This window comes from Eschrichtius robustus, chromosome 1 (genome assembly GCF_028021215.1).
Source record: "Eschrichtius robustus isolate mEscRob2 chromosome 1, mEscRob2.pri, whole genome shotgun sequence".
Lineage (NCBI taxonomy): Eukaryota > Metazoa > Chordata > Mammalia > Artiodactyla > Eschrichtiidae > Eschrichtius > Eschrichtius robustus.
In genome coordinates, this window is record NC_090824.1 from 12,657,095 (window position 1) to 12,680,304 (window position 23,210).

Here is a 23,210-nt window from a genome sequence, read left to right on the forward strand (position 1 = left end):
CATCTGCCCTTATTCCAGTACCATGTTGTTTTGTTACTGCTGCTTTGTAGTAAGTTTTGAAATTGAGAACAATGAGTCCTCCAACTTTGTTCTTCTTTTTCAAGACTGTTTTTGCTAGTCTCCATATAAATTTCACTAGTTTCCATATGAATTTTAGGATAAACTTGTCAATTTTTACAAAGAAACCAGCTGCGATTCTAATAGGGATTGTGTTGAATCTGTAGATCAGTTTTGGGAGTATCACCATTTTAATAATCTTCCAATCCATGAATATGGGTTGTCTTTCCATTTATTTACATTTTCTTGAATTTCTTTCAACACTTTTTTGTAGTTTTCAGAGTATAAGTTTTGCACTTCTTTTGTTAAATTTATTTCTAATATTTTATTCTTTTTGATGCTGTTGTAAAGAGAATTGCTTTCTTATTCTCATTTCCAGAGTGTTCTTTGCAAGTGTATAAAAAATACAATTAATTTTTGTATATTTATCTTATATCCTGAACTTGCTGAACTCATTCATAAATTCTAGTAGTTTTTTAGTGGTCACCTTAATTTTTGAATGATTGTTTTGTCAGATATAGAATTGTTGGGTGACTTCATTTGCTTTCAGCATTTTGAATATGTCATTCTGCATTTTGAATATGTCACCTGATACCATTGTTTCTGAATGAGAAGTCAGCTATTAATTTTATTATTGTCCCCTGTATGTAATGTGTTATTTTTCTCTGGGTGCTTTTAAGATGTTCTCTTTGTATTTACCCTGACAGGTTCTCTGGGCTACTTGGATTGTAAGTTTACCAAATTTGGAAAGTCTTCAGCCACTATTTCTGCAAAGAAATGTTCTACCCCTTTCTCTGTCTCTTTTCCTGCCTGGGACTCCAATTAGGCACATTTTGGAACATGTTTTATTGACCCACAGATCTCTACAGCTCCATTTACTTTTCTTGAATCATTTTCTGCCTTTTTCAAATTGAATAATTTCAATTGTTATATATCTAAGTTCACTTATTCTTTCTTTTTTTAAAATAAATTTATTTATTTTATTTATTTATTTTTGGCTGCGTTGGGTCTTTGTTGCTGTGCGCAGGCTTTCTCTGGTTGCGGCAAGCAGGGGCTACTCTTCATTGTGGTGCGTGGGCTTCTCACTGTGGTGGCTTCTCTTGTTGCGGAGCATGGGCTCTAGGCACGCAGGCTTCAGTAGTTGTGGCATCCAGCCTCAGTAGTTGTGGCACACAGGCTCTAGAGCGCAGGCTCAATAGTTGTGGCGCACGGGCTTAGTTGCTCCGTGGCATGTGGGATCTTCCCGGACCAGGTCTTGAACCCATGTCCCCTGCATTGGCAGGCGGATTCTTAACCACTATGCCACTAGGGAAGCCCTAAGTTCATTTATTCTTTCTTTTGCCATCTCCAATCTATTGAACGCATCTAGTAAAAATTTTATTTCAGTTATACTTTTCAGCCTCACTATTTCCATTTGGTTTTATTGTTGTATTTTTCATTTCGGGGCTGGATTTCCTACCCATTCCCTCATTAACACATTTTCCTTAAATCCATTTACATATTTGTAATAACTGCTTTGAAGTCTTCATCTGTATCTGAACTCATTCTGAGTCAGTTTATGGTTTATCTTCTTTTCCCTGAATATCTGTTACATGTTCCTGTTTCTTTCCATGTCTTGTCATTTTTGGGAGAAAAGTGGACATTGAAGATAATAAGCTGTAACAACTCTGGATTCTGCTATTTTCTTACAAGAATTTGCTGATGTTTTTGTTGGTGGTGGTCTAAAAGGCTATTAATTGCCCTGGCACAAATTGCAAAATGTCTTACCTATTGTTTCAGCAGCTGATATCTCTGCTCAGTTCTACTAACTTCCACTGCTGACTTTTTTTTTTTCATATGGCCTTCTGAGGATCTCCCCTGCACTTGTGTTGCCCAAGGATATGGAAAGAGTTTATATTTAACTCTTAGATTATTATTTTTAAAGCTCCCTTGTGCCTGGGATTTTCCTCTTAAATTCCTAAATTTTCTGTCAGCAGCAGGTTCTGTCCTCTGACACATCAAGCCAGTAATGCTTCAGCTTTGTGCTGTCTGAACTTGGCTGTATGATATTGCATTTCGTGGCTATATTCTTACACATAACTGATGAATACTTTAGTTATTTCCAATCTTCTACTATCACAAACAATGATGAAAAATATCCTTGAACACATTTCATTTCACACATATGTGAGTATAATGCAGGATAAATTCGCAAGAGTGAAATTGCTGGGTAAAGGACATATACATTGGATGTTTTTGTTTAATTTTAGTTTTTAAAATATAGGGTAGAATATGCCAAAGTAAGTGTTGCTATTAACATTGTAAAACACTGTTTTCTGATGTCTTCTTTATTCAAGTTCAGTGATCGAGTTTATTGGTTGATTGATATTCCCAGAGAAAACATTACAAAAAATACAGGTAAGAATGATCTGAATTCACTATTTTACACATGGGTCTGGATTGCCAAATTTATCAAATAAAAACCATTTATTATGTTAAAAAATTATGTTATCTCATGTTAATGTCTCCTGTGGTATTTGGGACATACATACTTACTAAAAACTAGTGATTCATCTGAAATTCAAACTTAACTGGGCTTCCTGTATTTTACCTGGCAGTTATATTATAGATAGATGGTTCTGACATACATAGCATTTATATTATTCTTTAGTTAAAGTAAACTCATTTTCTAGAACTTGAAATTCATAATATTGAGAAAGTCAGGTACCAATTAATTTTAATGAAATGGAATCATTAATTTTAAAATGTAGTATGTAGTGTATTAGTTTACCATTGGGTCTACTATTAAGTGCTATGTGGCAGCCTAGTTTATATACTACTGTAAATACCAAGAAGGAAAGAGCAGGAAAGTCAAATTCCAGAAGGTGTGAGTATTGAGCTAGTGGACTGAGCTAGTAGATCTTCAGGCATGAGATACAGACCCATAGTTTAAAAATGATAAAGGGTATATTATTCTAATATGGTAGGTGCAAGAAATAGAAACCGTCCTGACCTCACTAAAGGAAAAAGAGTAAATTTCTTTTTGTTGTGGAACCCAAAGACAAAAATGAAGCCAGATTATAAGAAGGAATTAGAAGTAAGAAATGGAGAACCTTCAAGAACCCAGGGAATATTTTCACCGTTTCTCTTATCTATATTTTCTGTACATCTATATTTATTTTTCCTTTTATGCAGACTAGTTTCCTAAAGCTGCCTCACTGCTGTCAAAGTTTTATACATATTTCCTAGGGACCAGCCCAATTCCAAATCCCCAGGAGAGTATCTTCAATTGGCCTAGAATTGATCCTGCACCCACTTGTGTGCCAATCAAATGTAGCAGGTGATGAGGAATTGGGACAGTGGGATGGGGGGATCATACAGGCAAACCCCTCTAAGTATGGGAAAGTTAAAGGACGAACCAAATTGTGTGTCCTACAGAGTAAATGGCAGGGGGAAAGCGAGAACAAGGCAGAAAGGATAGAAAAGACTCTATATAAGGAAGCATCAAAGATAAAAGACTGCAGAAGAAGCCCCAGTATTATAACAGCTAACATGGATTATATCACTATTTTTATCCTTTATTCATCTCAGTTTTTTCAAATTAATCTATCAGAACTTTTTGTGATTTTTTTTTCAAGGAATTCATCCTGAAAATTGTACTCCTTAAAAAAAAAAAAAGGGAGTACAGCCTAATGATGGATTGTTCTAGCTGCTTGGCCTAATATTGACATTAGTTTGACAATCGAAGAAGTGAAGATCACTTGTTATTTTCATTTCTTCTGTTTATAAAATTTAATTTCAGAAATGCATTGATTCTAAGATCACCCAGGCAAGAAAAAAGGTGATCTGAAAACTTAAGTATTTTATGGAAAGAGACCAAATGATCTCTGCCTATCTTGATACAACTTCTGGATTGAGTAAAAAGAAATATATTTGAGCTTATAATGTAATAGGAGAGAATGGTCTAATGTTAGTAATATGCTAGAAATCAGGAAAGAAAATCTTCAGGGGGAAGGAGACCATATTTGCTCATTCACTTTTTACTCCTTAATCATATCTTATTTGCTGCCATACCATGAATTTGAGTATTATGTATCTGTAAAATCTTGGGAAGGGTAGTTTATGTAACATCAACAACAAAGGTAGCAAAATAATCATCATAGTAGTAGTAGAACTTGCCGGTAGCATTTACTGAATTCTTATATTTTCAGCACGACTCTAAACACTTTACCTAACTAAATTCATTTATTACTCAATATGTGTTAGTTACTATTGTTAGCTCCATTTTCGAATGATTTAACTGAGGCCTATGGAGCCATATGGAGATTTGGTGATAGCTAGAAAGTGGTGAAGGCAGTTTGAAGTTTGAACTACATAGAACTGTTGAAGGTAAAAAGAGTTCCTCCTTAATTTATACTTCACAATTTGTTCTCTTTTTCATTTTAAAATAAGGTATAATTTACATTCAGTAAAATATACCGTTTTTAGTGCCTAGCTCTATAAGTTTTCACAGATGTATACAATTGTGTAATCATGAATCAAGATTTAGAACAGTTCCATCATCCAATAACATTACCCCACCAGTATTCAACTCTCTGTCTCCTGAGCCCCACGAACCATGGATCTGTTTTCTGTTCCTATTGTTTCGTTTATTCCAGAGCCATATAAATGGAATCATCAAATATGTAGTCTTTTGAGTCTGGCTGCTTTCACTTAGCATAATTCATTTGAGATTCACTATGTTGTAGTTTTTTTTGTTTTCTTACTGGGTAGTATTCCACTGTATGGATATACCATAGTTTATTTTGTTGCAGGGCATTTGAATTTTTTCAGTTTTTGGCAATTATGAATAAAGCTGCTATAGGCATTCTCATACAGATTCTTGTGGTGAACACAAATTTTTGTTGCATTTGGCTAACACCAGATAGTAGGATTACTGTGTCATATGGTAAGTGTAAGTTTAACTGTGTAAGAAATTATCAAACTATTTTCCAAAGTAGCAGTATCATTTTGCATTCTCACCACCAGGTTATCTGGATCCATGCCAGCACTTAGTATATATAAGTGTGTGTGTATGTTTGCATACATGTATACATATACATTTATACATATATGTATATTCATACAATATGTATATATGTATACTTATATATAAATATATTTTAATATGTATAAATATGTATGTATTTAATTTAGCCATTCTAATAGGTGTAGAGTGACATTTAATTATGGTTTTAATTTGCATTTCCCTAATAACTAATGACAATGAACAACCTTTTTTGTGCTTATTTGCCATTTGGTGAATTATCTATTCAAATCTTTTGCAAGTTCATTGTATGTTCTGGATACAACTCCTTTATCAGATATATGATTTATAAATATTTTCTCTCAGTCTATGGCTTGTATTTTTAATCTCTTAAGAATGTCCTTTGTAGATCAGAGTTTTTAATTTCGATGAAGTCTAATTTATCAGTTTTTTATTTTATGGATTGTACTTTCGGCATCATATCTAAGAAATCTTTGCCTAACCCACAAAAAGGTTCTCCTATATTTACTTCTAGAAGTTTATGGTTCTAGGTTTTGTATTTAGGTCTATGACTGAATTTAAGTTAGTTTTTATACATTATATGGACTGAGGGTAATTTGGGGGAAATATGGATATCCAATTATTCCACCACCTTTGTTGTAAAAGCTATTTTGTGTCCAGTGAGTTGCTATTTCTGGGCTCTCTATCCTTTACCAATACCACACTTGATTACTTTAGCTTTATAAATAATAAGCTTATAATGAGTAATATTAACCCTTCAACTTTGATCTTTTTCTTTTGTTCTTTTAGTTCTTTTGTCTCTCCATGTAAATTTTACAATCAATTTGTTTAGTTCTACAAAAAATTCTGCTGTGATTTTTTTTTATCTCAATTAGAATTGCATTGAATCTATAGATTAGTTTAGGGGGAATTGACGTCTTAACAATATTGAGTCTTCCAATCCATGGACACAGTATATCTCTCCATTTATTTACATCTCCTCTGATTTATTTCATCAGGGTTTTGTTGTTTTCAGCATAGAGATCTTGCATATACTTTAAGAAATTTATATCTAAGTATTTCATGGGTTTGGTATTACTTTAAATGGTTATTTTTAATATTTTAATTTCCAATTGTTCATTAATAATATGTAAATATGTAATTGATTTTTGTAGATTGACTTTGTATCTTTCAACTTTGTTAAATTCACTTATTAGTTCTAATAGTCTTTTATATATTCTTTGGGATTTTCTACATGGATAAACATCCATCTAGAAATAGAGATAATTTTATATATTTCTTCCATTCTAATATGATTCATTTTATTTATTTATATATGTCTTTACTTACGTACTTACTTACTTGTTTATCTTTGCCTTATTGTGCCATTGGGATCTCCAGTACAATGTTGAATAGGAATGGTGAGAGAGGACATCTCTGCCTTGTTTCCAACTTTAGGGAGAGAATATTCAGCCTTTCCTCATTAAGTATGATGTTATCTGTAGGTATTTTGCAGATGCCCTTTATCAGGTTAAGGAAGTTCCCTTCTATTCCTAGTTTGCTGAGTTCAAGAATTGGTGTTGAATTCTGTTAAATGCTCTTCCTGCGTCTATTGAGATGATTATAAGGATTTTCTTCTTTCATCCCATTATATGAAGAATTCCATTGATTCGGTTTTGAATTCTCAACCAGCCTTGCAATCCTAGGATAAACAACTCTTAGTTACGATGCATTATCCTTTTTGTGTATTGCTGGACTCATTTGGCTAGTGGGTTCTTGGGGTTATCAGTCTGGAGTTTTATTTTCTTGTAATATCTTTATCTCGTTTCGGTATCTGGTAATGCTATCTTTATCAAATGAATTGCTCAGCTGTTGCTAATGATGAACGCTGGGGGCGGTGCTCAGCTTTAAGCTGAAACCCAAGGGCGCACAGGGCTTTGGGCAGGAGTTGAGGGAGCCCAGCACAGGTGATACCAGACTTGAGTTCATACTGAGCTTAAGAAACTTTAGAATCTTCATCACCCTGGGGAACCTTCCATGAGTCCCACAGGATCCTGCTGTTGGCTCTTGAGCCCCAGTTATGGAACCCGGAAGACACGCGCTCAGACACCAAGTCTCCATTCCTCTGTTCCCTACGACTTCAAGAATGTTTTTGACGGGAAAGCCAAGCCAGTGACCTTATCAGAAAACCCAGGCTCATGGTGGGTAGGAAAACGTTTGCCAAGATGCACGTGGTTTTCCAGCCACATCACTGTTTTCCTTTCAAAGGTATTTCCACTTTGATTTCTGAACTGAAATGCTGTCTATAAGGAGTATCAGGAGGGCTTGTGTAAGGGGCTGATAACACTGCATTCCCCATAGACAAAAGGACTTATCTAGATCGTTTTTATCGTATTGGAATCCGTCTTCCAACAAGCTTTTACTAGAAAGTTGTTTCTATTTCTTGATTTTCTTTTAAATAATCATCTTTTGGTCTGAATTACACAGATTTTTAAAAATCGTTTTTATCCAGGAATCTGAGCAGAAAATTTAGCTTCTGAGTTTTATGGTAGCCTTTTTATTGGACAGTGTTTATGAGTACAGAGCAAGTTCATTGTTTCTGGGTCTGACAGCAGTGCTGGGACCAGCAAGGAGCCCTTTGTCTACATTCCTCCCCGGTGGGATCCGGCTCTGATTGCCAGGTGGGGTCGTCTCCAGGACTTTGAGAGTGATTCCCACGGAAAACAGTTGGCAGATGCAGACAGGGGTGTTACGAGAAATTTTGCCTTGCCTTGAAGCCCTCTGTTAAAGGAAATTTTGGGGCTATTAATTGTACAATTGCTAGAATGAAAGTGATTTATGTGGTGATATTGGGACTGAGTTGTAAAAGCTTGGGTTTCTGGGTCTGCTTTTTAAGTGGGTGAATTCAAGGTGGAAAAACAATGAGCCTCATTCTAGGAAATACGGCGTTTTGCACAGAAGCTTCTTTCAAAGGGAGTCCTGGTTTAATTGCCAAAATGAAAGGAAGGTGGGCACTGCCCAGAATCTCACAGGTGTTTGGTTTGCCTGCGGTTTTTGAAATCCTGACTGGTAGGTAAACCTGGTCAGAGGACAAAGTAGGTATGTAGGCTTTTCGATCTAAATTGCTTTGAAATAAACCTCATTTCTAAAAAGGGAAATACATAAATAAATATGAGTTGAGAAGAGTTCCCTCCTATATTATGGAAGAATTTTTGTAGAATTGATATCATTTTTTTCACTAAATGTTTGGTGGGATTCACCAGTGGAGTTTTCTGGGCGTGGAGTATTCTTTGTGGGAAGGATTTTAACTACAAATTCTGTTTCCTTAATAGATATGGGAATATTCAAGTTTTCTGTTTTTTCTGAAGTGAGGTTCGGCAGTTTGTATCTTTCAAGGAACTTGTCCATTTCATCTAAATTGTTGAATTTGTAACTAAAGCGTTTTTGTGACATTCTTTTATTAACCTTAAAGGGTCTATAGTGATGTGCCCTATTTCATCTCTAATATTGGTTATTGATATTTGCATCTTTATTTCCTTCTTGATTCATCTGGCGGAAGTTCATCAACATTATTGATCCTTTCAAAGAAGCATCGTTAGATTTCATTGATTGTGACTATTGTTTTTCTGTTCTTCATTTCGTTGATTTCACTGTTTCATCCTTCTACTTCCTTTGGGATTCATTTGCTCCTTTTTTTCTAGTTTCCTAAGTCGGGGACCTTTAGATCAGGGGGTGGCAAACTACAGTTTGCAGACCAAATTTGGTCTGCTGCCTGTTTTTGTAAATAAGTTTTATTGGAACACAGCTGTGCTCATGTATTTATGTTTTCTATAGCTGCTTGTTGGCTACCATGGCAGAGTTGAAGTGTTGAGACAGAGACCATATGGCCCACAAAACCCCAAATATTTACTATTTGACACTTTATAAGGCAGTACTATCTTTTAATCCCTGCTTCAGATAATTGATTTGAGATCTTTTTTAATATAAATATTTTACTACTATATATTTCTCTTTAGCACTGCTTTATCTGCATCTCATAAATTTTTATGTGTTTTCATTTTCTTTCAGAATATTTTCTAATTCCCCATGCCACTTTCTCTTTGACCGGTGGTTATTTAGAAGTGTGTTGTAAAATGTCCATATATCTGGGAATTTTCCAGGTACCTTTCTGTTACTGATTTTTCTAGATTAATTCTATCATGTTCTGAGAACATATTTTGTATGATCATTTGTTGAGATGGTTTTTATGGCCTGTTTGGTGAATCTTCCCTGGGCACTTGAAAAAAATACTTACTTTGCTGTTTTTCACTGGAGTGCTCTATCAGTGTTGATTGGGTCAGTTGGTTGATAGTGTTATTCAGCTTTTCTATATCCTCACTCACTACTCAGTTACTTAGAGAGGAGTGTTGAAATATCCAACTATAATTGTTGATTTGTTTATTTCTCCTTTTAGTTTTATTAGGTTTTTTTTTTTTTTTGGCCGTGCTGCACAGCTTGTGGGATCTCATTTCCCAGACCAGGTATTGAACCTGGGCCACTGCAGTGAAAGCCCGGAATCCTAACCACTAGACCTCCAGGGAAATCCCCAGTTTTATCAGCTTTTGATTCATGTATTTGGAAGCTCTGTTAGGCATGTGCACATTTAGGGCTGTCATACCTTTTCAGTGAATTGATCCCTTTATCATTTGTATTTTTCCTCTTTATTCTTGATATTCCCTTGATCTGAAGTCTCCTTTGTCAGATACTGATATAGCCATTACACCTTTCTTTTTTTTTTTTTTAATGTCTGAAACATTTATATTAACATATTTCCATACATATTTCCATACAAATACAAATATAAGATTTTTAGAAATTTCATGTAATGTCTGAAACATTTATATTAACATATTTCCATACATATTTCCATACATATACAAATATAAGATTTTTAGAAATTTCATGTAATGTCTGAAACATTTATATTATCATATTTCCATACAAAAAACCCAATGAAAGTTTAGTATTAATTGTTTTGTTTGTTTTTTTATACTGCAGGTTCTTATTAGGCATCAATTTTATACACATCAGTGTATACATGTCAATCCCAATCGCCCAATTCAGCACACCACCATCCCCACCTCACCGCAGTTTTCCCCCCTTGGTGTCCATATGTCCATTCTCTACATCTGTGTCTCAACTTCTGCCCTGCAAACTGGCTCATCTGTACCATTTTTCTAGGTTCCACATACATGCATTAATATACGATATTTGTTTTTCTCTTTCTGACTTACTTCACTCTGTATGACAGTCTCTAGATCCATCCACGTCTCAACAAATGACTCAATTTCGTTCCTTTTTATGGCTGAGTAATATTCCATTGTATATATGTACCACAACTTCTTTATCCATTCGTCTGCTGATGGGCATTTAGGTTGCTTCCATGACCTGGCTATTGTAAATAGTGCTGCAATGAACATTCGGGTGCATGTGTCTTTTTGAATTACGGTTTTCTCTGGGTATATGCCCAGTAGTGGGATTGCTGGGTCATATGGTAATTCTATTTTTAGTTTTTTAAGGAACCTCCATATTGTTCTCCATAGTGGCTGTATGAATTTACATTCCCACCAACAGTGCAAGAGGGTTCCCTTTTCTCCACACCCTCTCCAGCATTTGTTGTTTGTAGATTTTCTGATGATGCCCATTCTAACAGGAGTGAGGTGATACCTCATTGTAGTTTTGATTTGCATTTCTCTAATAATTAGTGATGTTGAGCATCTTTTCATGTGCTTCGTGGCCGTCTGTATGTCTTCTTTGGAGAAATGTCTATTTAGGTCTTCTGCCCATTTTTGGATTGGGGTGTTTGTTTCTTTGATGTTGAGCTGCATGAGCTGTTTATATATTTTGGAGATTAATCCTTTGTCCGTTGATTCATTTGCAAATATTTTCTCCCATTCTGAGGGTTGTCTTTTCGTCTTGTTTATGGTTTCCTTTGCTGTGCAAAAGCTTTGAAGTTTCATTAGGTCCCACTTGTTTATTTTTGTTTTTATTTCCATTTCTCTAGGAGGTGGATCAAAAAAGATCTTGCTGTGATTTATGTCAAAGAGTGTTCTTCCTATGTTTTCCTCTAAGAGTTTTATAGTGTCCAGTCTTATATTTAGGTCTCTAATCCATTTTGAGTTTATTTTTGTGTATGGTGTTAGGGAGTATTCTAATTTCATTCTTTTACATGTAGCTGTCCAGTTTTCCCAGCACCACTTATTGAAGAGACTGTCCTTTCTCCATTGTATATCTTTGCCTCCTTTGTCATAGATTAGTTGACCATAGGTGCGTGGGTTAATCTCTGGGCTTTCTATCTTGTTCCATTGATCTATGTTTCTGTTTTTGTGCCAGTACCATATTGTCTTGATTACTGTAGCTTTGTAGTATAGTCTGAAGTCAGGGAGTCTGATTCCTCCAGCTCCATTTTTTTGCCTCAAGACTGCTTTGGCTATTCGGGGACTTTTGTGTCTCCATACAAATTTTAAGATGATTTGTTCTAGCTCCGTAAAAAATGCCATTGGTAATTTGATAGGGATTGCATTGAATCTGTAGATTGCTTTGGGTAGTATACTCATTTTCACAATGTTGATTCTTCCAATCCAAGAACATGGTATATCTCTCCATCTGTTGGTATCATCTTTAATTTCTTTCATCAGTGTCTTATAGTTTTCTGCATACAGGTCTTTTGTCTCCCTAGGTAGGTTTATTCCTAGGTATTTTATTCTTTTTGTTGCAATGGTAAATGGGAGTGTTTCCATAATTTCTCTTTCAGATTTTTCATCATTAGTGTATAGGAATGCAAGAGATTTCTGTGCATTAACTTTGTATCCTGCAACTTTACCATATTCATTAATTAGCTCTAGCAGTTTTCTGGTGGCAGTTTTAGGATTCTCTATGTATAGTATCATGTCATCCGCAAACAGTGACAGTTTTACTTCTTCTTTTCCAATTTGTATTCCTTTTATTTCTTTTTCTTCTCTGATTGCCGTGGCTAGGACTTCCAGAACTATGTTGAATAATAGTGGTGAGAGTGGACATCCTTGTCTCGTTCCTGATCTTAGAGGAAATGCTTTCAGCTTTTCGCCATTGAGAATGATGTTTGCTGTGGGTTTGTCATATATGGCCTTTATTATGTTGAGGTAGGTTCCCTCTATGCCCACTTTCTGGAGAGTTTTTATCAGAAATGGGTGTTGAATTTTGTCAAAAGCTTTTTCTGCATCTATTGAGATGATCATATGGTTTTTATTCTTCAATTTGTTAATATGGTGTATCACATTGATTGATTTGCGTATATTGAAGAATCCTTGCATCCCTGGGATAAATCCCACTTGATCATGGTGTATGATCCTTTTAATGTGTTGTTGGATTCTGTTTGCTAGTATTTTGTTGAGGATTTTTGCATCTATATTCATCAGTGATATTGGTCTGTAATTTTCTTTTTTTGTAGTGTCTTTGTCTGGTTTTGGTATCAGGGTGATGGTGGCCTCATAGAATGAGTTTGGGAGTGTTCCTTCCTCTGCAATCTTTTGGAAGAGTTTGAGAAGGATGGGTGTTAGCTCTTCTCTAAATGTTTGATAGAATTCACCTGTGAAGCCATCTGGTCCTGGACTTTTGTTTGTTGGAAGATTTTTAATCACAGTTTCAATTTCATTACTTGTGATTGGTCTGTTCATATTTTCTGTTTCTTCCTGATTCAGTCTTGGAAGGTTATACCTTTCTAAGAATTTGTCCATTTCTTCCAGGTTGTCCATTTTATTGGCATAAAGTTGCTTGTAGTAGTCTCTTAGGATGCTTTGTGTTTCTGCGGTGTCTGTTGTAACTTCTCCTTTTTCATTTCTGATTTTATTGATTTGAGTCCTCTCCCTCTTTTTCTTGATGAGTCTGGCTAATGGCTTATCAATTTTGTTTATCTTCTCAAAGAACCAACTTTTAGTTTTATTGATCTTTGCTATTGTTTTCTTTGTTTCTATTTCATTTATTTCTGCTCTGATCTTTATGATTTCTTTCCTTCTGCTAACTTTGGGTTTTGTTTGTTCTTCTTTCTCTAGTTTCTTTAGGTGTAAGGTTAGATTGTTTACTTGAGATTTTTCTTGTTTCTTGAGGTAGGCTTGTATAGCTATAAACTTCCCTCTTACAACCGCTTTTGCTGCATCCCATAGGTTTTGGGTCGTCGTGTTTTCATTGTCATTTGTCTCTAAGTATTTTTTTATTTCCTCTTTGATTTCTTCAGTGATCTCTTGGCTATTTAGTAACGTATTGTTTAGCCTCCATGTGTTTGTCTTTTTTACGTTTTTTTCCCTGTAATTCATTTCTAATCTCATAGCGTTGTGGTCAGAAAAGATGCTTGATATGATTTCAATTTTCTTAAATTTACTGAGGCTTGATTTGTGACCCAAGATGTGATCTATCCTGGAGAATGTTCCGTGCGCACTTGAGAAGAACGTGTAATCTGCTGTTTTTGGATGGAATGCCCTATATATATCAATTAAATCTATCTGGTCTATTGTGTCATTTAAAGCTTCTGTTTCCTTATTTATTTTCATTTTGGATGATCTGTCCATTGGTGTAAGTGAAGTGTTAAAGTCCCCCACTATATTGTGTTACTGTCGATTTCCTCTTTTATAGCTGTTAGCAGTTGCCTTATGTATTGAGGTGCTCCTATGTTGGGTGCATATATATTTATAATTGTTATATCTTCTTCTTGGATTGATCCCTGGATCATTATGTAGTGTCCTTCCTTGTCTCTTGTAACATTCTTTATTTTAAAGTCTATTTTATCTGATATGAGTATAGCTACTCCAGCTTTCTTTCGATTTCCATTTGCATGGAATATCTTTTTCCATCCCCTCACTTTCAGTCTGTATGTGTCCCTAGGTCTAAAGTGGGTCTCTTGTAGACAGCATATATATGGGTCTTGTTTTTGTATCCATTCAGCCAGTCTATGTCTTTTGGTTGGGGCATTTAATCCATTCACGTTTAAGGTAATTATCGATATGTATGTTCCTATGACCATTTTCTTAATTGTTTTGGGTTTGTTTTTGTAGGTCCTTTTCTTCTCTTGTGATTCCCACTTAGAGAAGTTCCTTTAGCATTTGTTGTAGAGCTGGTTTGGTGGTGCTGAATTCTCTTAGCTTTTGCTTGTCTGTAAAGCTTTTGATTTCTCCATCAAATCTAAATGAGATCCTTGCCGGGTAGAGTAATCTTGGTTGTAGGTTCTTCCCTTTCATCACTTTAAGTATATCATGCCACTCCCTTCTGGCTTGCAGAGTTTCTGCTGAGAAATCAGCTGTTAACCTTATGGGAGTTCCCTTGTATGTTATTTGGCGTTTTTCCCTTGCTGCTTTCAATAATTTTTCTTTGTCTTTAATTTTTGCCACTTTGATTACTATGTGTCTCGGCGTGTTTCTCCTTGGGTTTATTCTGTATGGGACTCTCTGCGCTTCCTGGACTTGGGTGGCTATTTCCTTTCCCATGTTAGGGAAGTTTTTGACTATAATCTCTTCAAATATTTTCTCTGGTCCTTTCTCTCTCTCTTCTCCTTCTGGGACCCCTATAATGCGAATGTTGTTGCGTTTAATGTTGTCCCAGAGGTCTCTTAGGCTGTCTTCATTTCTTTTCATTCTTTTTTCTTTAGCCTGTTCTGCAGCAGTGAATTCCACCATTCTGTCTTCCAGGTCACTTATCTGTTCTTCTGCCTCAGTTATTCTGCTATTGATTCCTTCTAGTGTAGTTTTCATTTCAGTTATTGTATTGGTCATCTCTGTTTGTTTGTTCTTTAATTCTTCTAGGTCTTTGTTAATCATTTCTTGCATCTTCTCAATCTTTGCCTCCATTCTTATTCCGAGGTCCTGGATCATCTTCACTATCATTATTCTGAATTCTTTTTCTGGAAGGTTGCCTATCTCCACTTCATTTAGTTGTTTTTCTGGGGTTTTTTCTTGTTCCTTCATCTGGTACATAGCCCTCTGCCTTTTCATCTTGTCTATCTTTCTGTAACTGTGGTTTTTCGTCCACAGGCTGCAGGATTGTAGTTTTTCTTGCTTCTGTTGTCTGCCCTCTGGTGGTTGAGGCTATCTAAGAGGCTTGATGGGAGGCTCTGGTGGTGGGTAGAGCTGACTGTTGCTGTGGCGGTCAGAGCTCAGTAAAACTTTAATCCACTTGACTCTTGATGGGTGGGGCTGGGTTCCCTCCCTGTTGCTGTGGCGGTCAGAGCTCAGTAAAACCTTAATCCACTTGACTGTTGATGGGTGGGGCTGGGTTCCCTCCCTGTTGGTTGTTTTGCCTGAGGCAACCCAACACTGGAGCCTACCCGTGCTCTTTGGTGGGGTTAATGGCAGACTCTGGGAGGGCTCACGCCAAGGAGAACTTCCCAGAACCTCTGCTGCCAGTGTCCTTATCCCCACGGTGAAACAGTGCCACCACTCGCCTCTGCAGGAGACCCCCCAACACCAGCAGGTAGGTCTGGTTCAGTCTCCCCCAGGGTCACTGCTCCTTCCCCTGGGTCCCGATGCACACATTACTTTGTGTGTGCCCTGCAAGAGTGGGGTCTCTGTTTCCCCCAGTCCTGTCAAAGTCCTGCAATCAATTCCCACTAGGCTTCAAAGTCTGATTCTCTAGGAATTCCTCCTCCCGTAGCCGGACCCCCTGGTTGGGAAGCCTGACGTGGGGCTCAGAACCTTCACTCCAGTGGGTGGACTTCTGTGGTATAAGTGTTCACCAGTCTGTGAGCCACCCACCCAGCAGTTATGGGATTTGATTTTACTCTGATTGCGCCCCTCCTACCGTCTCACTGTGGCTTCTCCTCTGTCCTTGGACGTGGGGTATCCTCCTTGGTGAAGTCCAGTGTCTTCCTGTCAATGATTGTCCAGCAGCCAGTTGTGATTCTGGTGCTCTCGCAAGAGGGAGTGAGAGCACGTCCTTCTACTCTGCCATCTTGGTTAATCTCCACCTTTCTTTTGATTAGTATTTGCATAAGATATATTTTTTCATTCTTTTACCTTTTTTCCCCAAGACAACTTTTAGAACACATTAATCAACAGAATAGAGGTACACAAGTGAATTTTAAAGTAAAATCAGTGCATCAATGAGTGCAATCTAACACAGAAGTACAGATGCCTCACAATGGGGGAGGAAGGCATAAATCTAAACCAGAGATTGGAGGAGAGATGCATATAAGGGAGGAAGGACCTTGGCCTACTGACTTATCAAGGTAGATTCAACTGATGTCTTTAACTTCCAAATACCTTGGGCCCTAATTTGTAGTCTGAGATAAGCATGGTACTTGGTCACAAAGAGCAACAGTAGGTATCTGCTGTGTCTGGAATGGGGAAGAAGTTCAGAATCCTGAAGAGACTGTGGACACTCAACTCTATAATAATGAGGTGGAGGGTATGAGGCTACAAGAACCATAGGGAGACTGCACTCTTCTATGTCAGGCACTAACCACACTGCAGCAAGGTACAATGAAAAATTACTCAAGTTACTAGTTTAATGGAAGAACAGGAGTAGCTGTAGGAAGGACTCCATGGAAAATGTCCAGCTGATATAGAGAAAATAAACATTCGATCAGTGGAATAACTATGGTGCTATTTTTCAGAATAGGTACCATCACCTTAGTCACTGATCTAATGGATGTGTCTTCTTAACCCAAAGTAACAAAGGTTTTAACAGCCAGATAGCCCTCTTTTCTGTAACTCTTGGTGCAGTTCTATTCTTGTTCTCACTGAGTTGTTAAATAGCATATGAAACAGATATGAGGTCACATAAACTACCTGAATAGGTTTGCCTGGAGCTTTGGCATTGACCTCTTCAACTTCCAGCTGTGGGTCTACCAGTTGACACTGTTCACACAGTCTCTTGGCTGCTCATATACATCTTTCACTGTATGAGCCACATTACAGGTGGGATTAATATTTCCTGTGTGTTTAGGATGAGCAGGATTAGTATCACCACCAAACAGAAGTGTGTGCTGGTTAATATGCATGTGGAAAGAGATACAGTTGGTATAAAACCAATCCAGAAAATATTGGCTATTACTGCTGATGAAACCCATACTTTCCCTTATATTCAATCACTCCATGTACCATTATAGGAACCACATTGTTGTTTCTATTTGTGATTTTTATCAAGACTTGTAGAAAGTTATACAAGACCTGTGGATTCTCAGGGCTCTTATTTTCATGTTTCAGAAGTTCAAGAAAGCTATGCATATACCAACTTTGAACCAGTCACACTGAAGGCCAGTTAAGTTACCCATCAGAAGATTGACTTCTCTCATTGTGTTGGCCAGTTGTGCAGGAAGCTCCTTTTGTAGAAACATATAGGATATTTTCTCACACCATTATCTTTCCCTCAATCCATGAATTGCTTGATAAAGAGCAGTGACAGCAAGAAGCATAAATAGCACTTGATCTACTTGTTTACCAGCTGTTTAAGCAGCCACTAGAAGAGCCATATCCTCGCCAGGGTGGTGCACAGATCCACCTAGAGGCCTGGATGGACATGAGGGCTTGTGCAGCTGAGCTGTTCGGGTCAGGTGTGTTCTTCGTGAGCACACCCTGGTTTCAGCCTCGACTTATGGGTACAACTGCTGCAGCACCCAGGCTGAGTTCATCACCTTGGCTTCCCCAGGCCCACCCATTCTTTAACTTTTAACTCAGTTATGCTTTTGTATTTAAAGTGGGTGTCTTAGAGTTAGCATATCTTTCAGTCTTGATTTTCACATCTAATCTGGAAATCTGTCTTTTAATTAGTATTTTTAGGCCGTTTACATTTAACACAATTTTTAGTATGGTTGTACTGAAATCTACCATTAGGGTTCTTTCTATTCTATCTCTTCTGTTTTACTTTTCTTTTTCTGTCTTCATCCATATTAATTATTTTTTATGATTCTGTTTTGTCTCAACTATTGGTTTATTATTCTTTAAAAAAAATTTTTGGTGTTGGCCCTAGGGTTTATACTATTTATTTTATTTTATTTATTTTATTTTATTTATTTATTTTTGGCCATGCCACACAGTTTGTGGGATCTTAGTTCCCTGACCAGAGATTGAACCTGTGCCCTGGGCAGTGAAAACACAGAGTCCTAACCACTGGACCACCAGGGAATTCCTGATATACTAAATATTTTAGTTAATCATGGTCTACTTTCAAAACATATTATACCACTTCACCTGAAGTGTAACAGTTTGCTTCTTACCAAGCTACAAGAGCTCTCAGAGAAAAATTATAATCTAAAATACTATTATCTGGGTTCATTGCTGTGTTGGTAAGATCACTTCATAATTCTTTTTTCCTTATTTTATCATCAAAATGTTTGCTGGGAAAACATATATAAAGCAATCAAAATGATTGGGAAATAAAAGGTAATTGTGGTTGGTAATGTTCATATAGTCTAAAATTTCACCAACATGACATACAAAAAAATAGCTGATTGTTTGCCTTTTGTTTTCAAACAGATATTGCAGCTGTAGAAGAATGGTTAGTAAGGATCACTTTGCAACATGGATTAAATATTTATACTACTGAAGGAACACTGTTGGATAGTATTCGAGGTAAATGCCAGTAGATAAAAGTGAAGTGAAAATTTGTAATATTCTTTCAACAAACCTTGTAAGCTATGATATGCCAGACTCTGTGCTAAGTGCTAGAGATAGATAAATAAGAGATGATCATGACTCTTGAAGGGCTTACAATCTGATGAGGCAAAGAATTAAATATACATGGGTAATTGTTAATAGAGCTCTGCAAAGAGTGCTATAGAAATATGGAAATATATGTTTTCTGTAGCCATATTGGGGGGTCATCATAAACAATGGCTTTATAGAGTTAGTTTTTGCATCTTCTATAAAGATGTTATAGAAGATATTGTTTATTGCATCACAGTCTACTTTATGACGACCATCAAGCAAAAAGTTTTGCTCAGTCTTAGTAAGAATATTTGTATTTCTTCATAAAAAAATTGGTTATTTTAAGGTTATGAGCACTGAGGAATATAACTGACTAGCTTTTCTTTTTCAATTGTCTGATCTATAGCCCAATTTTTGGGTCAGCCATAGTATATAGAAAAAATCCGCTGTCCTGGAGTTTGTATTTATTTTCATTTTCCTCACCTTCCCTTTTTACTTTTATTCTTTTGCACCCACTTTGATATGGTGGTATGTAGAAGCCAGAGTAAAAATAAATATTTCATCTTATGGAAAGTAACACCTGGGTAGCTTTAAGAAAATAATGATGATTCAGGGCCAAGATGGTGAAGTAGGAAGACCCTGAGCTCACCTCCTTCCATAGGCACACCAAAATTACAAATATTTACAGAGCAACTATCTATGAGAATGACCAGAAGACTAGCAGAAAAGATTTCCCACAACTAAGCAAATAAAGAAGGAACCAAAATATGATGAGTGGGAGGGGTAGAGACACTGTATAGTCAAGACCAACATCCCCAGGTAGGCAACCCACAAATGAGAGGATAATCACACTTTCAGAGGTCCTCCCTAAGGAGCAAGGGGTCCAAACCTCACATTAGGCTCCCTAGACCAGGGGTCCTGCACTGGGAAGACAAGCCCCCAGAACATCTGGCTTTGACGGCTAGTGGGGCTTGTGTGTGGGAGAGCCAGAGAGCTGTGAGAAACAGAGACTCTGCTCTTAAAGGGCACACACCAAATCTCACATGCTCTGAGTCTCAGTGCGAGGCAGTAATTTGAAAAGAGTCTGGGTCAGACTCACTTAAGAGATCATCAACTTAAAATAATCATGTATATTATCATGTAAATAATCATGTACGTAGGTTGTTATATATGAACCTCATGGTACCCACAAACCAAATACCTATGATGGATAAACAAAAAAGAGAAATGAATCCAAACATAATACTAAAGATAGTCATCAGGCACAAGGGGAGAGAGCAAAAGAAGAAGAGAGGAACAGAAAAAAGAAAAAAAACCAAAACAAACCAGAAAACAATGAACAAAATTGTAATAAGTATATACATATCAATAATTTTGCTTTAAATGCAAATGGACTAAATGCTCCAATGAAAACATAGTGGCTGAATGGATTTAAAAAAATCAAAAACACGAGAATTAACGTTGTTAAAATGACCATACTGCCCAAAGCAATCTACAGATTCAATGCAATCACTGTCAAAATAGTAATGGTGTGGGGGAACTTCAAGACAGAGGAGGAGTAAGAACACATGGCATGCCTCAGGCTGTTACAATGTCATGCCAGCCTCTCCCGCCACAGGCTCGCCCCACATTCCATACCTCTCCCTCCCCCAAGCCTGAGTGAGCGGAGCCCCCTAATCAGCTGCTATTTTAACCCTGTCCTGTCTGGGTGGGGAACAGATGCCCTCAGACGACCTACACACAGAGGCGGGGCCAAATCCAAAGCTGAACCCCAGGAGCTGTGCAAACAAAGAAGAGAAAGGGAAATTTCTCCCAGCAGCCACAGGAGCAGCAGATTAAATCTCCACAACTTCATATACCCTGCGTCTGTGGAATACCTGAATAGACAACGAATCATCCCAAAATTGAGGCAGTGGACTTTGGGAGAAACTGTAGACTTGGGGTTTGCTTTCTTCATCTAATTTGTTTCTGGTTTTATGTTTATCTTAGTTTAGTATTTAGAGCTTATTGGTAGATTTTTTCATTGATTTGGTTGCTCTCTTCCTTTTATATATATATATATTTTTTTTTCTTTTTCTCTTTGGCTGAGTGTGTATGTGTATGCTTCTTTGTGTGATTTTTGTCTGTATAGCTTTGCTTTTACCATTTGTCCTAGGGTTCTGTCTGTTTTGTTGTTGTTTGTTTGTTTTTGTATAGTTTTTAGCACTTGTTATCACTGGTGGATTAGTTTTTTGGTTTGGTTGCTCTCTCTTTTCTTTTATTACTTTAAAATTTTTTTATTTTTAACAATATTTTTAAAATTTTTTATCTTAATAACTTCATTTTATTTTTCTTTCTTTCTGTCTGTCTCTTTTTTTTCTCCCTTTTCTTCTGAGCCATGTGGTTGACAGGGTCTTGGTCCTCCGGCTGGGTGTCAGGCCTGAGCCTCTGAGGTGGGAGAGCCGAGTTCAGGACATTGGTCCACCAGAGACCTCGCAGCCCCACGTAATATCAAACGGTGAAAGCTCTCCTAGAGATCTCCATCTCAACGCTAAGACCCAGCTCCACTCAATAACCAGCAAGCTACAGTGCTGGACACCCTATGCCAAACAACTAGCAAGACAGGAACACAACGTCACCCATTAGCATAGAGACTGCCTAAAATCATAATAAGTTCACAGACACCCCAAAACACACCACTGGACTTGGTCCTTCCCACCAGAAAGACAAGATGCAACCTCATGCACCAGAACACAGGCACCAGTCCCCTCCACCAGAAAGCCTACACAACCCCCTGAACCAACCTTACCCACTGGGGGCAGACACCAAAAACAACAGGAACTACAAACCTGCAGCCTGCGAAAAGGAGACCCCAAACACAGTAAGTTAAGCAAAATGAGAAGACAGAGAAATACACAGCAGATGAAGGAGCAAGGTAAAAACCCACCAGAAAAAACAAAGAGGAAATAGGCAACCTACCTGAAAAAGAATTCAGAGTAATGATAGTAAAGATGATCCAAAATCTTGGAAATAGAATGGAAAAAATACGAGAAACGTTTAACAAGGATCTAGAAGAACTAAGGAGCAAACAAACAATGATGAGCAACCCAATAAATGAAATTAAAAATTCTCTAGAAGGAATCAATAGCAGAATAACTGAGACAGAAGAATGGATAAGTGACCAGGAAGATAAAATAGTGGAAATAACTACCACAGACCAGTATAAAGAAAAAAGAATGAAAAGAATTGAGGACAGTCTCAGAGACCTCTGGGACAACATTAAACGCACCAACATTTGAATTATAGGGGTCCCAGAAGAAGAGAAAAAAAAAAGGGACTGAGAAAATATTTGAAGAGATTATAGTTGAAAACTTCCCTAATATGGGAAAGGAAATAGTCAATCAAATCCAGGAAGTGCAGAGAGTCCCATACAGGATAAATCCAAGGAGAAACACTCCAAGACACATATTAATCAAACTATCAAAAATTAAATACAAAGAAAAAATATTAAAAGCAGCAAGGGAAAAACAACAAATAACATACAAGGGAATCCCCATAACGTTAACAACTGATCTTTCAGCAGAAATGCTGCAAGCCAAAAGGGGGTGGCAGGACATATTTAAAGTGATGAAAGGGAAAAACCTACAACCAAGATTATTCTACCCAGCAAGGATCTTATTCAGATTAGACAGAAAATTAAAACCTTTACAGACAAGCAAAAGCTAAGAATTCAGCATCACCAAACCAGCTTTACAACAAATGCTAAAGGAACTTCTCTAGGCAGGAAACACAAGAGAAGGAAAAGAACTACAATAACAAACCCAAAACAATTAAGAAAATGGTAATAGGAACATATATATCGATAATTACCTTAAATGTAAATGGATTAAATGCTCCAACCAAAAGACATAGACTGGCTGAATGGATACAAAAACAAGACCCGTATATATGCTGTCTACGAGAGACCCACTTCAGACCTAGCGACACATACAGACTGAAAGTGAGGGGATGGAAAAAGATATTCCATGCAAATGGAAATCAAAAGAAAACTGGAGTAGCAATTCTCATATCTGACAAAATGGACTTTAAAACAAAGACTATTACAGGAGACAAAGAAGGACACTACATAATGATCAAGAGATCAATCCAAGAAGAAGATATAACAATTGTAAATATTTATGCACCCGACATAGGAGCACCTCAGTAAATAAGGCAAATGCTAACAGCCATAAAAGGGGAAATTGACATGAACACAATCATAGTAGGGGACTTTCAACACCCCACTTTCACCAATGGACAGATCATCCTAAATGAAAATAAATAAGGAAACCCAAGCTTTAAATGATACATTAAACAAGATGGACTTAATTGATATTTGTAGGACATTCTATGAAAAAACAATAGAATACACTTTCTTCTCAAGTGCTCATGGAACATTCTTCAGGATAGATCATATCTTGGGTCACAAGTCAAGCCTTGGTAAATTTAAGAAAATTGAAATTGTATCAAGTAACTTTTCT

At 36.9% G+C, this 23,210-nt stretch overlaps 1 protein-coding gene and 1 pseudogene across 1 annotated transcript in view; one reads left to right on the forward strand and one right to left on the reverse strand.

The window, feature by feature from the left end:
• The window catches only part of CATSPERB (cation channel sperm associated auxiliary subunit beta), a 150,604-nt gene that overhangs the window by 14,484 nt on the left and 112,910 nt on the right, over nucleotides 1-23,210 (forward strand). The window contains exons 4-5 of the mRNA XM_068547781.1: nucleotides 2,394-2,454; nucleotides 18,541-18,636. Of these exons, the coding sequence (XP_068403882.1) occupies nucleotides 2,394-2,454; nucleotides 18,541-18,636 (157 nt within the window). The remainder of the gene's footprint in view (nucleotides 1-2,393; nucleotides 2,455-18,540; nucleotides 18,637-23,210) is intronic.
• Nucleotides 16,566-17,723, reverse strand: LOC137761989 (pyruvate dehydrogenase (acetyl-transferring) kinase isozyme 3, mitochondrial pseudogene; annotated as a pseudogene).